Source organism: Toxotes jaculatrix, chromosome 18 (genome assembly GCF_017976425.1).
Source record: "Toxotes jaculatrix isolate fToxJac2 chromosome 18, fToxJac2.pri, whole genome shotgun sequence".
In the NCBI taxonomy this organism is placed as follows: domain Eukaryota; kingdom Metazoa; phylum Chordata; class Actinopteri; family Toxotidae; genus Toxotes; species Toxotes jaculatrix.
Genome location: NC_054411.1, coordinates 5,029,259 through 5,047,264, shown reverse-complemented (window position 1 = coordinate 5,047,264; position 18,006 = coordinate 5,029,259). Strand labels below are relative to the sequence as shown.

At 44.3% G+C, this 18,006-nt stretch overlaps 1 protein-coding gene across 1 annotated transcript in view; it reads left to right on the top strand.

Moving 5' to 3' along the window:
- znf385c (zinc finger protein 385C) overlaps positions 1-18,006 on the top strand; it is a 114,135-nt gene that overhangs the window by 86,050 nt on the left and 10,079 nt on the right. Inside the window, exons 3-5 of the mRNA XM_041061991.1 lie at positions 4,791-4,933; positions 11,678-11,788; positions 15,067-15,280. Of these exons, the coding sequence (XP_040917925.1) occupies positions 4,791-4,933; positions 11,678-11,788; positions 15,067-15,280 (468 nt within the window). The remainder of the gene's footprint in view (positions 1-4,790; positions 4,934-11,677; positions 11,789-15,066; positions 15,281-18,006) is intronic.

The window sequence follows — 18,006 nt, the reverse complement described above, 5'->3', positions numbered from 1 at the left end:
AACTGATTGTGGTTAATGTTCTCCGTCCACGCTGTAATGGTTCCCACGGTGGCCCTCACACCACCTCCTGATCAAGCGGAAGCTAATTGGCTGTTAAGAGTCACTTTTCTCTCTCTCTCTCTCTCTCTCTCTCTCTCTCTCTCTCTCTCTCTCTCTCTCTCTCTCAGCCTCTTTGTCTCTCTCTCTCTCTCTCTCCGTCTCTCAGAGGAGTAGATTCGGACATCCAGAGGCAGGGTAATGTCATTTCATGCCCTCGAATGGCCACGAGGCCAATTTACAATTTCTAGGTGCAGCTCGTGAGAGACAGCCATTTGTATGCACAGCACGTCCTGGGTTACTTCATACCTCAGTTGGAAAAAAAAAAGGCTCTGTTGGTTGAGTTATTGTAACATATATAAAAAGCTTTAGTTCTTCATTTATGTGGAAGGCTGTAGTTGCCGGCTCTTCCTGTGCTGTCAAATGTACTCCCATCAGCCCGTGGTCTGAGGCTGGGCAGCGGCTGCTGGGAAGTTTGCGGGGCGGCTGGGGGATGGTGAAACAGCGCGGCAACAGTGTGGCAGATGCACAGTGAGCAACATCGTGTTATGACTCCGAATGTATGTGTCAGGACTCGACAGCGTGCGCATTCGTGACGGCTACAGTCACTGACTGGCATATGAGGACTGTGCTAAACATCATCAGAAATAGAGGTTGTTATGTGTACTTGGCAACTGACGAAAGAATCGTCCGCATGATGCAGAGTAGTTATGCTCATATTGTGCCTGCACTTAGTGCTCATCATTTCAGCAGTCAGCAGTTTCCCTGCCAGATTCCCATACAAAACACTCGAGTTTAGATGTGTGGAAATGCACTGTCACAGCTGGATAATCAGGTCAGAGGCCTGATGGCGAAGGTCTAACTGACAGTCCAACTATTTCTCAGCAGGCAGTCACAGCTGAGCAGCAGAGACGTGGTGCATAATGCCCTTAAATTCATCGGAAATCAGCAAAGACAATAGCTGTTACCCCAGTGATCCCACAGTCACTTGTTTCTACAAAGAAAAAACACAAAACAAGAGACAAAGCCAAATCCATCTCTGGTGTATTCTTTTAAAACCTTTTTACACAAAGGATTTCATCATGTTTTCTTATCTGTCAGGCTCTATAGGAAACTGTATAATAAAAGTTCATTCTTTCTCTGAGTCTTCCCTCTCTGTTGTGGTTGTTGAAGGACTTGAGAGCAAGAGTAGTCTTGTGCATTATTTTACCTCACCAAGCAGCCTTTTGTCTTTTTTTTTTTTGTCTCACTCAAACACCATAGCCAAAGTCATGAGGATCCTCAGGGGTCCATAAGGGTGCATTACTAGCAGCAGTACAGGTCGAGGAGAGAAGTCTGTCAATCACCTGATGCACAGTCTGCCTGACATGGCACCTGTTTTAAGTAGGTCCATCCAAAGCCAAATCGTGGGCTGTCTTTGGGAGGCTCGACAGCAGCAGGCAGAAGGAAAAAGAAGGTGGAGATCCACTCACCAAACTCCAGGACCCCGCTGTGCCAGCATCTATCCCACATAATTACACTGGGCCACAAATAGAAAGGCAGTTTTCTCTCCTCCCCGACCCTCTCTCTCTTTCTCCTTCCTGTGCCATTCGGCAGCAGTTTTGCAGGGATATGCAGAGCACAGGGGGGCGGGGTGGGGGTATTTAGATGTGAGAAAAGGCAATTTGTCAGAAACCTAAGGGAGCACTGAAGTGATGACAAGAGAATTACAGTAGAAGGACTAAAGGGTTGAACAGCTAATTCTGTGATAGCGGAAGAGGAATGAGGAGGGAAGGCTCGGTATGTTTGCTTGTGTATGTTGGAATCCATTATTTTCGCAGATGAGCAAGGAAAAAAAATAATTGAAAAATCGATGTTTGAATTCTACGGCCCGGATGCACCACCCCACACAAACATACACACATCCGAGTAGATGCGATGTGACGGTGGCTGTTGTGTAACCCAGCCCAGTGAGTCATGAGAGGGAGGAATGCGTTGTTGTTGTTGTGATGGCTGGAGGAGGAGGAGGCCTGCCTGGGGAAGGACTAGCGGAGACAGTCTGATCCGTTAGCAAAGTCATCTGGGAGAGAGGGAGAAAGAGGCTGGACATTTGGTTTCAGGCCTCGCCTCAACTGCCAGTGGTCTGGACCGCGGACCACAAGTGGGGCGTAAATAAATTTGAGCCTTGACGCAGACATGACTCTGGACAGAAAGAGCATATGTGCTCACAACCACATGCAAACACGTACATGTGTGCAGACACACATGACATCAAATGAGTGGAAAATGACGCAGTGTGATAGAAGGAGGTTATCAGGGGCTACAGGCTGAAATAAATCAAGCATCCTCTTTACACACACACATAAAAATGCAAGAATCTCGTTTGAACACTCAAAAGATTTATGTTCTTTTGCTTTAAAGTGTTCTCCTGCTAGAATCACAAACAATATGTGCCAAGTGTAGAATTATACCTTGTTTGATTTCGTGCTTGTGTGTGCATGTTGTGTGACTGTGTTTATATTGACTTCCTCCTCGCCCTGGGAGCTATTTGTTTTCAGAGGTGCGTAGGCAGTTCTGTTTGTATGCGTTTGTGTGTGCGCGTGTGATACTCGTCTGGTATGTGCGAGCTTGGCGCACATACTCCTTCACTCGCTGTCGTACACGCCTGGATTTGGGCTGTGTCTCCGTGGTAGCGTTATCATCCAACGAGGCAAACAGCCAGCCCCTGATTTAATAAGCTGCCTAGGGAGTCACTGAGAGGTGGGGAAGCACTATCAGCTGATAACTGTCCTCCCTGCAAGCCCAGCTTTTTCCTCTGATAGCCCTGCCAAGAGAAGACTCAGCTTCTCCTCGTTTTCTGTCTGAGTGCGTGTGTGTGCGTGTGCATGTGTGTGTGAGAGCAATTCCGCCGGCTGCTGCCCACGTGTCTGAAGGCTGCGTCCGTCCTGTGCTGCCTCTCTCTGGGTGTCAGACAGACAGAAGAGGAGAGCCCACACATGGCAAAGCCAGGACTGAGACCAGCGCTGAGAAGCATATGCTCAGAGTTTCAAGTCTTTCAGCCCCCGCCCTCCACCCACCAACCACACATACCCCACGTCATGGCTCCCAGTGCTGGCAAGCCGCAGAAAAAGCCATGGGCCAGACTACTGACAGATTCCCCATCCATCACTCTGTTCTGCACTTTATTCAAGCCACAATGTAGTATCATCATCATCATACCACAACCTTGAAAACCAGTGCTAAGAAAAAAATATACTGCTAAGATGCCACAACAAAGAAAAAAGTAGACAAAAACACCACAAAATTTTACAGAACAACTGCTGCGCTTTATTTTGATAAATTCTGTTGTTTTGTTGACTGTGGTGGCTTTAGTCTTTAGCTGAACAGTAAGTGGAATAGTTCTATATTTCATCCAGCTTGTTCAGTCTTTCTAGAAGTTATGTTGAGAGCCAGGAGTGGAGAGAGGAGTGTGCCCTTTTTGTAATGAGGCAAAAAAATAAATAAGGATGAGGTGGAGGTGGATGGGTGTGTAGTGTGCTTGGTTTTCGTGCTGGAGTCTGGAGTTCGGCTTCTGTCACAGACGTACAATTAAAGTTGGCTTTCCTTAACCACGTCCACGATCTTTTTCTTCACCTTAACAAAGTGTTTAGAGTTAATTAAGTGAATAATTAATGACAAAACATTGGCAGTGAGCACCTAACAACCTTATCTGAAAATAATCCAGGATTTAGTGAAACTGACGCGGTTGCTGTGTTTTCAGGAACATCTCCTTTATTTGAACTTCAGAATTTCATGCACAACTCATTTGATTATTTGACATTAAACACTGCCAAGAGTATTGAACTCTATCTTTTGTCATTGCAACAATAAACAGAGTAGAGGACCATGTGCTCCCAGTTTTGAAAATATTACTGGTTTTTCACTGTAGCTTTCTGTACTCCCACCATCTGTCTCCACCAGTAAGAAGGTGCTCTTTTTTTGGCCAATCTTCTCTATTTCTAAGATGCTGTTATTATTGTAAGGTCGGGGATTGCTTTTTTTTTTTTTTTCCTGTGGTGTGCATTATCACACACAGTCGTAACCGCCTCACACTGTATGTGTGTGCCGCAAGATGGCTCACACGATAGGCTTACTTTGGGGTGGCCACAGTGACCCGCAGCTGACACTGATGATTGATCCTGGTGCTGGGATAAGTGCCTGCGCACCGCTGAGCGCACCAGTCCACTGAAAGGCAGCCAGGTGGAAAATTAGAAATCTCTTCATCCCTGGTCCATTTGAAATCCGATATCTCCCATCTTCCCTTTGCTCAGGCACCTTTCCTCAGCCAATACATCAGTAATTAAATGATGTGTGCGTGTATGTGTGTGTGTGTGTATGTACATGAGAGGCGGGTGCATGTCCTTGGGGGATCTGTCCGGGCAATTGGGGTGATGGGCATATTAAGTCTCCAGTAAAATTGCCATTAAAACACATATGTGCACATCCTACTGTGTGCATGAAAACAGTGACTTACTTACACACATGCCCACTCACAAACACAAGCATACACTTACATTTTGTGCTGCACAGTGTGTGTGTATGGTGTCAGCTGGAGGTGTAATGGTGCCTCTGGTATCAAATAAATCAAAGTCGAGCCTCCTCTGAGAGCTGTGCCCAACCTCTTGAAAGCCATCAGTGCAGCTCCACTCCACTGCAATCACGCAGGGACAGAAATGCCCCCTCACGTTAACGTTAACTGTTGTGTCTTCTAACATCTATCTCTTTGTGCTGTCCAGGTACGTCGACCCAGGGCAGCCCCCTTCTGGCTTCCCTCCCCGTCCCAGGACGACCTCTGCAGCCCCAGCTCGACCTCAAACACCTCCTGCCCTTCAGACTCAATGGATCCTCCCCCCTCAGCCTCTTCCCCAACTTTAATACGGTGAGTCCGATGGTTCTGTTATCATGAGAATTAGTAGATAAGCGGGCAAATCAAAGTGGGGCCAATTAATCTGTGACTTTCATCAACAAGGAATTTCAACAATAAAGGTCTCTAGCAGGGATCTGAATTGGCCTGTAAGTAATAAGGTACCTAATTATATCCAGTGGAAATATCATGTGAAGAGGTGACTCATCTCACTGCAGAAAAATATTGTGATTATACTGTTTAGTAACATGTTTTTATTTGAGCTTGAGAAAAAAGAAATGTCCTTTAACATTTTGTCTCGTCTTGTACAATCCTTGAAAATTTTATATGTTATGAAAAATATGAGGCAGGGGGAACAAAAGCGAAGAATCTAAGCACCTATTGATTAGAAAAGCCCCAGCAGACGTACTAGCGTTATTTTATACTCTGGGGCAGCAGGAGTCTTAGCTTTATGGTGTAAGGGTCAGGGTTATGATCCACGTACTTCATAAAATTTGTGTCACCTCATGCTGGTTGGCTGGTTTTTATATCAGTGAGTGGTATAAAGAAAGGCAGGTCTATAAAATGTATGTCCTTAATGCTAGCCGCCCTGTTATTCACCATATCACTGTTTCTCCCTACCAGACCTCCTCCTGCAGTACTGTGCAGAGGCCTAACCATAGGCTTGAGGTGCTAATCTTCATTCAAGTGGCGTCTCACCTGTCATCATTGCTATCGTCACCTTAGTATCAGCATCTCTACAGATGAGACCATTATTACTTTGTTTCGAACGTCAGCAACAAACTTCGGTTTTCAAGTACCTTGGCTCTGATGCTTACCTTGCTGCAGTGCCCAGAATTAAAAGCTTGTATCTTTGATCCTTTACTTACCAGCACTATTCCCATTGTCATTTTGTGTGTGTGTGTGTGTGTGTGTGTGTGTGTGTGTGTGTGTGTGTGTGTGTGTGTGTGTGTGTGTGTGTGTGTGTGTGTGTGCAGGCACTTCTGATTTCTTTGATCCTAGTTTTACGCTTTGTGTGTGTGTGTGTGTGTGTGTGTGTGTGTGTGTGTGTGTGTGTGTGTGTGTTCACTTCCCTTATCGCACACTGTGAAACCATCTCCAGTTCTGAGGTCTGTAAATGAAACATAAGCCCAAGCTTTCGCTCCAGCATGCACTTTACACATTTTCAAACCAAGTGAAAAAAAACCAGGGGATGAGAGAGAGAGAGAGAGAGAGAAATCTGACTGGCTGGCTTTTACAGTGGAGGACGTGTGAGGGGGTGGATGAGACATAAACTCTTGCTGTATGATGTGTATGATGTGTATGTGCGTATGTAGGGGGTCTCAAGTCTGCTATGTGAAAAGTGCAGTTTATTCATTTGTTCTGCCGCCCACTGTCTTGGGTCGCGGGGCCGCCTATACTGCTCTATGGAGGATTAAGCATGCCGAGCAGCAAAGGCAGCGTGGCAAAGACTCGCTCCCCTAACACCCTCTTGTATTTATAATAGTGGTGGAGGCAGCAGGGCAGGTCTCTGGCCAGTGTCTTGCTTATGTTTCAGTGAGAAAATTGCCAGTGTCTGAGCCTCACAGCTCTGTTCAAACCTTTATGTTGTATGATAAAAATAATTTGTGGAAACTCACAATAAATACATTTCAGAATTGAAAGCACTCGTTTAATTTTAGACATTGTGTTTCCATGTATAAACGAACAAAAGTACCAGTTATTGTAGAAGAAAAGCACAGTAGATTAATAGTGAATGCAGCAAGCTCACGCACATGAAATAATATTTAGAGTTGCAATGAAATTCAGTCAGTCATTGTTAAACAGGATGGAACTCGCAGTAGGACGTGGAATCTACTACAACCAGAATGCAGAAATTATGATAACCGCAGAAATAACATCAAATCAGTGTCGCTTCAGTCCCAAGAGGAGATGATTAGCCTCCATAACACACAGTCTGACAGCGCAGCTGTGGCATTAATCACAAAGTCCTTTCAGCAGGGAGCCCCAGGTTCTCTTAGACCTGATAAGGCACATGTTGTCCCGGATGTGCGCGGGGGGAGAAGATGAATGCACCTGTCTCCAAAACTAAATATCCTCCGGTTCCCCTGGTGTCCCTTCGTACCCCCACCCCCCAAAAAAATCTCTCTGTGTGCTCTCTGTGTGTGTCTCTTTCACCCTCTCTCTCTACCTACCCTGAAACCCCATCATGGACTCAGCCGCCCAGCGCAGGATAACTTCTGTCTGCACTAGGATGGCGGGGGAGGACGGAGGGCTTGGACAAAAGACGCATTTATAGCAGTCGGTTCAGGATGGCTGCGGACAGACAATGGGAACATTCTTCAGCTCCTAAAACAAATAGCTGTGTGCAGCCTGCCCTGCTAAGGTGGACTGAGGGCAGTAGGAGTGGGAGAGCTAGATTTCCATGGTCAGGCTTTGGCTGGTGAAGGGAGAAGTCAGTTGCTCCCAGAGGTAGCTTCGAGTCATGTAGAAGAAGCCAAAATAAATCAACAAAGGTAAAGATAGCCCTGAGGGACAGATATACCTCCAGCGTGGAGGTTTCAGTGTCAGGTGTGTTTATATTCCCTCTCCTACCTGGCCTTGAAGAATCCATAGTAAACAGAGCCCACTCTTGCAGAAGAGGCAGCTGCCTTGGACATGGCACAACTCTTTGTGTGGCAGGGAGGGATGTGGTATTGTTCAGGCTTTGGTTTTAGAAAGACATCAAGGCAGTGTGCCATCCTGTCCGCCATCAGTACACCAACACTCCTTGATCTCTGGGCAGCTGAGGCTATCAGCACTGCCACTGGTGTGGTTCCAGTGTGACCGTGCCGATCTCTCCCCAGCCATCCCGAGAGCCCTCTCCCATGTGAGCAGAGGAATGGACTGGGTCAGGCCCTGTGCCAGCCTGGGGAAAGATCCAAGGTGATTTTTATATGTGATACCATTCTGAAGGGTGCCGCAGTGAAATCAGCTGTCATCATGGAATGCAAACCTTCTAATGAAGCCTCGGCTTTCACCCGGCTGTTTATAGCACGCCTTTCTGGGACTCTGCAAGCTTTTCACAGGCAGTTAAAACTGTATTAGTCCCTAATACAGTTCCCTCTCCAGGAACACTTGTCTGTGGGCTGCAATGACTCACTATGTATTAGACAGTCACGTTTTTTAGATTATAATGAACTGCATTAAAATACATGCAGCAGCGAGGCTTGTAAAAACAGGGAGGTGCAGTCATGTTAAGAATAAACTTAACTATCCCACAGAGCCTGTGTGGAGAGAAACATGAAGGCTAAAACTGGATTTATTGTCAGCACAAAGGGTTAATGGGTGCCCCCCACTTAAATGCAGATCATGCAGATTTTGATTTATAGTTGAATATCAGATGTACCCTATTAATATTACCACAGCAATGCTAGAAATATTTATTGTGCATGTTCAGGCTGTGTTGTGCTTCAATAACATGCCCTGGAGTCACTGTGTTTACTGTCATTTACTTTGTGATACAGGGCGACAGTTTCATACACACATATTCATAGAACTGAGTAGAGTAACATCCACATAACTTAAAACATAATTTCATCATGTCTGAATGGAACAGAGGAGGCAAATGTCAGCTATGGCCTATGTTGTAATCTGTAATCAAATTACCCATAATAATTGAAAAAATATTACTGTAAAAGTGAGTGAGAGGTGGTGCAGTGTTAAAACTGTTCTTATCTTTGGGGTTCACATTGAAACATGTATATATTTAGTCTAAAAAAAAATTTAAAAAAAATAAATAAATAAAGGCAAAGGCTCTGCCCACCCACATAAGTGTCCTCCATTTTCCAAATGAAGCATGTGCAGGTTTGCAGATCAGGGATCAAAGTTGTAGAAAAGAAAATAAGTCCTGACTGGAATAAGGTTTGACAAATCAAGGAAACGCTGTGTGGGAGGAGGTTCTTTTTCTATTTTGTCAAGAAAGAGCTTAAGAGTCTTACGACCATCTTCATGCAGAGTGTCAGTGTGCAAACGAGTTACAACAAATTATTTGTATCATCTAAAACTGTCATTTTCTTTCCCATTGAAATATTCTTATTGGTCAAAATTATTTTTTTCTAACTTGGTTTTCTACTGTATATATCTGTGCTCTGGTAGTAGTTCCTCCTTCTGCTTAATTGGACCGATGACTCACTGACTGCATCTGTGCCTGGTATGTTTAAGTACCTCTGTACTAAGCACTGGTGAGAGTTGGGTGGACTGATTTTTTTTTTTTCTTCTTGGCTTTGATTTTAATCTCACTTTTTGTGCTGTTGTACTACAATAAAGCAGCACGGAAAACACTTTGATCTTAGCTGCGTGACTGCATTTTGATTCTGTTTGCCCCCTGTTTTGTGTGCAGGTAGCCTTTTGAGTTATCAGCCACACAATGGCAAAATTTTATGACGCATCAAACCTTGATTCATCTGTGTTCTGTTTCCTGAAGGTTGTTTTTTTTTTCCAGAGCAGTTGGAAAGCAGTCATGTACAGTCACTGTGCACTTTATTAGGAACACCTGTACACCTGTTTTTTCATGCAGTAATCCAAACAGACAGTCATGTGGAGCAGCTCAGTGCATAAAGTCCTCGAGATACAGGTCAGAGGCTTCAGTTAATGTTCACATCAAAAATCAGAATGAGGAAAAAATGTGTTCTCAGTGACTTTGACCAGGGCGTGATTGTTGGTGCCAGATGGGCTGGGTGAGAGAGGTCAGAGGAGAATGGTCAGACTGGTTCGAGCTGACAGAAAGGCTACGGTAACTCAGATAACCACTGTTTACAACTGTGATGAGCAGAAAAGCGCCTCAGAATTCACAACACGTCGAACATTGTGGCGGATGTGCTACACCAGCAGATGACCACGTCGGCTTCCAGTCTGGCCAGCTTAGGACAGAAATCTGAGGCTGCAGTGGGCACAGGCTCAGCAAACCTGGACAGCTGAAGACTGGGAAAACGTTGCCTGGTCTGATGAATCTGGATTTCTGCTGACACTGCAGATGGTATAGTCAGAATCTGGCATCAACAGCATGAATCCATAAATGCCTTGTGTCAAAAATCCACACTGGTGGTGCTGGTGTAGCAATGTGGGGAACATTTTCTTGGCACATTTTGGCTGCCTTAATTTCCATCAATCATTCTTTGAATTCCACAGCCTTGCTGTGATAAGGTGCCTTGTCACCTTATTTCTTCAGTGCACCCTCGTCTTGTTCATTAGTTCACTTCTGCTTGTCCATCTTTTAATAAAACTAACTGAGATATGGCCACTGGTCACATTTCTCTGTGCACGTGGACGAAACAGCCATTGTTGTCAGAGAAGTCGTGCGCAAAGCTCGGAGTATGACACATCGTCCTTGCTGGGAGAAACTGAAATATTCTCCTCACATCACAAGGTCATGTAACCTAATGCTAATTCACAGAGTAATATTTTGATTTGCTCCAAATTTATGTCGAAAACCTGCTCAGCTATCACAGACAGACACTCTCTGCTTGCCTCTGTTCCCTTGTTTTTACTTTTAGTTTTTGGTTTTTTTTTTTATCTTGATTCACTATGATTAACATGTGAGGAGCATATTCTCTTCGTGCCCTGTGGTTACATGCAGGGTGGCTCAGATTGTGGCACCGCTGGAGCAGAAATGGGTTACCTTTCCATAATAACATTATCATATTATCTGTGATGTTCAGTGTGTTCCAGAGGGTACTTTGTGATTTGTGAACTTCCCCATCTGCTATACTCCTATTTTTCCACAGTGACATTCAACAGCTCTCACAGAAAGGACATGAACATTTTTTCCTTATTGTCACATAGATTTACTCAATGAATTAATGCATCTGGTGGTGCTGAAATATAGCTAAGACTGGATGGAGTTTGTTCAGGGGGGAGCCGCCACAATTTGGGCTTCATATTATTATTACGCCCATTACATTCCTCTGTAGCTGCTGGAAATATTTGGGGGTGATTTAGTGCTGTCTACTACTGGTGTATTAGAAGCAGGGGTTGTCAAAGTCTGACTCTGTGGGACCTCCTCAGACAAAATCAAGACAACACAGGAAGTATATTGTTGCCAAAGAGACAGTGCAGCTTGAGCCCGACTTTTTTTTAAAAATTATACTTGTTTACATTTTTGCAAGCATGTAGAATTAGCTATTAGCAGTTCCTGTTTTCAGTGTGTCCACAGATGTACAGACAGCTATCACTGCAATACTTTGATACTGAACAAAACTTAAAAACGTGATAATTCTCAGGCAAGTTCTGGAGCTGTAAGGAGCATGTTTTTTATATGGTCTCTAAGCAGATTTTTGGACAGTTATGATGAAATGTGGCTGAATTATAAGGGGTAGTTTAAGTAGCTTAATTGCTTCCATGAACTGTCTCTCTCAGCCTCTGTTGCAGCTCCAGCTGCTGACCGTGTTGGTAAATGGCCTAATCAGAAGCCAAACCACAATAACTAACTCCCAGTTGTTTAGAGCACCAGCATGCACCTGTCCCTTTCACATAATGCAGTATCTTTGCCTCATGTCTCTCCTTCTGTGTCCCCATCCCTCCCCACCTTCAACTCCCCTGCTCTCCCCCTGGGGAGGCAGCCACACAGTTTGAAAACCTCCATATTAGAGGATACTTTGTAAGGAGTACGGCCACACTGAAGATTAAATCTTGGCTTCCAGGGGAATAAGTTGCTCTGCTGCACAGAAATTTCTCATCTGGGAGACTAAAATCGTTTAATGCTAATGTTGTTTGTACTGGTCTTTTTTTTCTGTCTCTCAGATGGACCCTGTCCAGAAGGCAGTGATCAACCACACATTTGGTGTCCCTCAGCCCCTCAAGAAGAAACAGATTATCTCCTGCAACATTTGCCACCTGCGCTTTAACTCAACGGTAAGAAATGCTTCAGTGGTTTTATGCTGTGGTGCTCATGAGGAAGATAGAGAGATTGTGGGACAAAGCGAGAGAGAGAGAGAAAGAGACTGCATGCCAGACATGTCTAATTTACAACATAAAAGCAATCTATACCAAAAAGTGAGTCTAGCCTCAGAGAACAGCATCTCTTTGTTTTGTGCTTCTGCTATCTACTTGAATGTTGTTTTTCAAAATATGGTCCACAGTTACCTCAGCTCTTATCAGCATCACTGGCTCATTGTATTTGTGTATATACTGTATGTGTGTATAGTCTCGCATGACATATCTGAGAGTGTGTGTGCAAATTGTTCATGTACCATAAAATCAAAAAGTCAGAAAAAATAAAAGTCTGTCATTTAGATTTTTTTTTTTTCTAGTTGTATGTATATAAAAGTTTGTACAGTTTTTCCTTGAGTGGAATCTGTATGTGTGCGTCTGTCTGTTGTTTTGGTGTGAGGGATTAGACAGCAGGGAGAGCTGCCGTTTATCAGCAGAGAGCAGAAACAATCAGCAGCCCCAGCAGGAAGCGGCATTCTCGGCCTCTCATTCATTTCTCCCATCCTTGCTACCGCGTGTGCGAGCATGTGCGCATGCACACACACACTCACACAAATATACATACACACACCTACTGTACACATGCACACTAGAGCACACACATACACACACACACAGAGACACACAGGCTAGCATCCCATGACATTTTATGCATATTCACATAAACAAATAGATAATAGTCCAGAAAGCCTTAAGACATCTCATGTCTGGGCACAGCAAAACACACACGCACAGGCACACACACTTTTTTTTTTTGGTCTCCATCTTCAAAGAAGAGCTGAGGCACAGGAGACAGGGAGCTGAGGGGGGAGAGGGGACGCAGACGTGCTCTTCACACACTAGAGCAAATCCCAGTCCCTGCCTTCCACACACTGACTTTAAGAGGAGTGTCAGGTCTGACTGTAGCTTTATCCGTCTCTCTGAGAGCATGAATACTTTCCTCACACTTCCATGCACCCTCCTCAGATATTTGCTCTGATATTACACCAAGTTAGTCTTATGCATAATGCTCAAAGGGGAAATATGTTAGCTTTCTCTGCTGCTCTGCATAGCACAAATTTTAAACCTTTAATACCTTAAAGTGCAGCTAAAAATCTTGTTTTCGTGACCTCCAGTGGACTGTAGGAGGACTACAGTATTTGAAAGCATTGGAAGAAGTGTGTCATTTTACATCTTTGCTTCACCTTTTGTAATAGAGTATAATTGGGCTGCATGTATTTATAGCACAGTGCAGCTAAAAAAAATATCACAGAGATAACTGTGACTTGCAGTTTTGGTATAATGCTGACTTTTTCACATCTATCCAACATTACTGGTGACTTGAGGCAAAACTGTTCAGTTCCATTCATCAGCCTCCACAATCAAAAGAGGCAGCTCAGTGATTGTTAAATTAAGCAAACCAACTGCCGTATCCACTTTACTTTATGTCTTTGTTATTATTTTTGCTACAAGCAAGTCATTATTTAGAGAGAGAATTCAGCACCATTTCAAAGCTATGGGGGGAACATGTTTCACACCCACTGAACATATGTCTACGCATCAGATATAGTCCAGTGTTTATTTTTAGCCTGGAGGATTGCTTAATCACCGGACAATTGAGAATCCCCCGGAAGAGCACTGTATTTCCCTGTAGTCCTGCTGGCCGAGGTGGTGATGTGAAAACCAAAGCTCATTTCACACCTTGTCCCTCTGCCTCCACTGAGACTCAATTGGATGGAGAGACTGGGGGTGGAGAAGGCGCTGGCTGAATTCGTCACATCACACTAATCTCTGAAGCCTTTTCACGGCAGATCAGTCACAAAGTATTCAAGTTGTTTTTACAGATGCTTTGACAGCACCATTATTTATAGGCCTCGACTATATCACACCATTAGGCTTGCTAATGTGGAGAGTACATGTTTAACTCCACACCCAGAATGCTGGTGTTTACACTAAGCTAACACTCGAGACTGGTGGTGGTGGTGGTGCGGTGGGTGTGTGTGTATATTTACTTATAACCTTGTATCTCTGCACTAATGCAGCACAAGCAGTAATATTTTCTTATTGCTTATGGGACTTAATGGTTTGTTGATGCTGGGCTAATAAGAGAAATCCACATTTCTCTCCTAATGTAAAAGTCTTTTAGTGTTTGCAAGATTCTTAGTCATTTCTGCATGTATTTATTCCGCACTCAGGAGTCCTTCAAAGTCCAGTCTCTTTACTGAAGTTGTTTGGTGTCTGAGGATTTGCATGATTTATTTCTCGAGGAAAACTGGATGAGAGCTCAGAAAGAAGCATTACAGCCTGGGAAGGATGACTGCACCTTACCTTGCTCCACTTGTCAAAACCAACACTCTTTGGAGTAAAAGGCTATTTTATACTTTGTCCATCCATCTCTAAAACATTGAGGGTACACACATTACTGAGTATTCCCTACTATTTTTGTTTTTCTGGGACATTTAAGTTTTCAACACTTTGGAGATAATTTGAAACAAAACTTTTCATTCAATAATGTTGTACTGTGTATATTGAATCAGAGGTTTTGTATGTTTTTTTCCAATATCTGTACTTTTTCTGCTCCATCCCTCTATAACTATGTCTTATTCAGGCCAGGAGCTGATGAGAGCTGATCCCCGGAGGTTGTATTAACTTTTAATGAGTAATCTCAGTATTGATTTCTCTACTATTCCTATGTATCCACACTTGCTCTGACAAAAGGAGCTTTGTTCTCAGATTGAACAGGGGCCGTGAGAATGATGAAAATGTGAAGGTAAATCGCGATGCACCCAGTGGGAAATGTGTGCGTTTATTGCTGCATCGCAGACATTCAGAATGTGTTTTGCGTCTGATTTGTGTTTATGGGTTTGTGTGCTCGTGAGCACTCAGATGTGTGTGACATTAGTATGTATTGCCACGTGTCCTGGATTTGCAGAGGCTGACTCTCACAGTGCACATTAATAGGGTAGTTGTGGAGATGGGATCCTCTCTCTTGTTACATATTACACACGCAATTATACCTCTGGCCTCCCAATGTGCCAGCGCTGTTATCAGGTGGAAACAGACTCTCCTCCTTGCAGCCTGTGTACGGCTGCAAAAGAGCGAATATTCAGCCGTGCATTTTAACATCTATTGCACGTGGGCTCCGGTCTTTCCAGCAGATCATGCACTGAGTCCTCTCTGCTTGTCCCTCCCAACCTTTGTTTTCTCTTATTTCTCTTCAGAACCAAGCAGAAGCCCACTATAAGGGCCACAAGCACGCCCGGAAACTCAAAGCCATGGAGGCCCAGAAGAACAGGCAGCGACGAGCTGGGGAGGCCTCATCCACTGGGAGGGACAGAGACAGAGACCGGGAACGAGACCGGGACAGGGGCAAGACATCAGCGTCCGAGGCAGCTCTTCCTGCGCTCATGGATACAAGCTTAGTGGAGGGAACAAGTACGTAAACAGACAGAAAGTAGGGAAGAAATCGTCTGTTTGTAACCGATCCTTCTCCGCCTCTCTACCACCTTCTTGATGATCACTCTATCACGCTTTGGTTCCTCTAATTCCCCCTTCCACTCCATTTCATCTTTCCAAACCCCCTCCAGCAGCACTACTCTCACATCATTGACTGCGCCCATCCTCCTCCATATGTCTTGGCCTCCCTTATCTCTTTCCCTCTGCTTCATTGTGCTACACTTTGAGATTACATCTTCTGTACACCTTATCCTTCACCTTCTCTCCCTCCTGTCTTATCTGTCTTTCTATACATTCAAACTTCAGCAATTTCAACCCTCACTACACCCCCCAGAACCTCTCTGACCTGGCTCTCTGTACCTTGTCCTGCGATTGATGGAAGGCTCCACAGCTGTGGGACTGTGGGATCTCTGGGAGCAAGAGATGCTGTGTAAATAAAGGGGCTGGCTGAAGTCTGAGTGGGCCCGTTTTTACCCCCTTTGTCTCCTAATTCCCACTGCTTGATTCCTCCTCGCTCCCTCCTGCGCTCTCCTATCTCGGTTAGCTCGAGAGTGTGGCTGTAGAACCGGAATCGGTGTAGTTGTGCAGCATGAAATGAACGACGCACGGTGCTGTTTGAGTTGAGAGGGAGCAAAATAGTGGTGAGAGTTTTCATTTAAGGGGCTGTCAAATAGAAAATAAAGTGGAAAGAAATCAAAGGTACTCATCTTCTTTTACAAAAAGTTCAGATGTTTTCACATTTGTGGTGTAAACATACACATTTTAACTTTTGATAAAGAAAGAGGAGTGCGTTGGTTTTCTTTCAGCAGAATATGAATGTTGACTTTTTCACACGGCAGACACGGCTCCGACTTTAGCTTGGAGAGCATGAATTGCTCCGACGGCATTTTGACTGCAGAGCGAACCCATTACCTTCTCATGTTGCACTTGTCTGGGTCCACACTTTTCATTTATCCATCCAAAGTGATGGGAGTCGGGGAGCGGTAGAACAGTTTTCCCCCCACTCTCTTCTACTTTCCGACTTCATCCTCCCCTCCACTTCCCTCTGCCCCGGAGAAGATCGCTATCTGAGCAGAATTTCAAAATGCTCTTGGATGCTAGATGAAATATCAGAGAAGAGATATGAAGGATTTGGGAGGGGTGGGGGGGGGCAGTTTGTACTTCATCTCCCCTCACAAACATGCTTGTGTGCATGCACATGCACACTTTTTTGCCTTGAGCACTAAGAGTCTCCTTCAGAAAGGAGAAAGTGGACAAAAGACTGGGAGTCTGATAACGCTCTCATCAAACCTCGTTTTAATATTCTACCGTTGCAAAGGAGAGCTCTGAAAGAGGGAAGCAGCAACAGAGACGAAATGAGATGATGAGTGGAAAATGAAAGATAAGATGAAATGAATGAAGGAGACAGAGAGAGAGAGAGGGAGGAATAAGAGAGAAAGAGCATGGAGGAGGAGAAGGGTCAGTGGAGAGAGAAAGCAGATAAGTCATAGCTAGTTTTTTTGCTGTGAATAATTTTACAGTTCCAAGGCAATTTTGCGAGGAGTAACACTCTTTAATAAGCCCAATTGTGTGATTGGCCTAATGTGAAATTGAAATGCAGCAGTGCGAGCCAGTGGCGGCATGCACCACAATGCCAACCTGTAATGGAATAGCACTCCAAATTAACACTCTATGAAATGAGTTATGTCTGCCATGAAACCGAAAGCTGCTGGGGAGCTGTCTGAGGGTAATGCCCACATTGTCTGCCATCAGGAACCAATAACACACCTGTCGGCTGTTCCCCTAAGCAGTCTGTGTGGTTCAGAATAAACAGACTTCCTTTAGATCCACAAGGTCAGCCTTTTCAGCTCCTTTAGAATACCCACTAATGCACACTTATACGCAGGAAGCCGCTGCCATTCGCACACGGCCTTCCGACTAGGAGGTGCTGGATTTCGTCCAAAGTGCGCTTTTTCTGAGGTGCACAAGAACAAATGATGAGTCACAAATTGCTTTCCAAATATATTTGGTCCATGGCCACAGTGGAATTGACCAGGTAATTAATATTTAGGCCTTGTCACAACATAATTAAGAGTAATAGCAAAACACTCATATAAAGTAAATAGCAATGCGACAGGGCCAGACACAAAGGCAGGACCTTAAAGTACCAGCACAACCTCTACACCGACGAGAATATCCTATATATTGTTAGTTATTGAGACCAACCTCCCAATAAAAACAAGATCAGTCATTTTAGCAGTTTGCCCAATTATTACGCAGTGACACAGCTTCTATCATCCAAACAAATTATAGCTCTTGCTTGTTGGGAGCAGTCTGCATGAAAAAAACATCAGACTTTAATACACTATTCATTTCCCAAATCCTACCAGCAGTCAGTGTTGGTTAATTTTAACCATGGCCATAACCTCAACCTCAAAGTGGTAACCATGACAACAAAGGTCCCCTAACCTTAATGAAGCAGTAATTTAATAACACAAATGGGTCCTGCATGTCGTCAGTTTCACTATTTCAGACTATCAGCATGTGTCCCATGTTGCCGTACTGTACACAAACTCTTTTGTCTCTTACACAAATTCAGAATTCTATCACAGTGAGACTTAACAACATCTCCTAGTTCATACAGATATCCTGTCACTGAGAGCACCACACTTGTTCATACACACAGAGAGGGAGGGAGAGAGAGCAGAGACGTTTTCAATCGTACA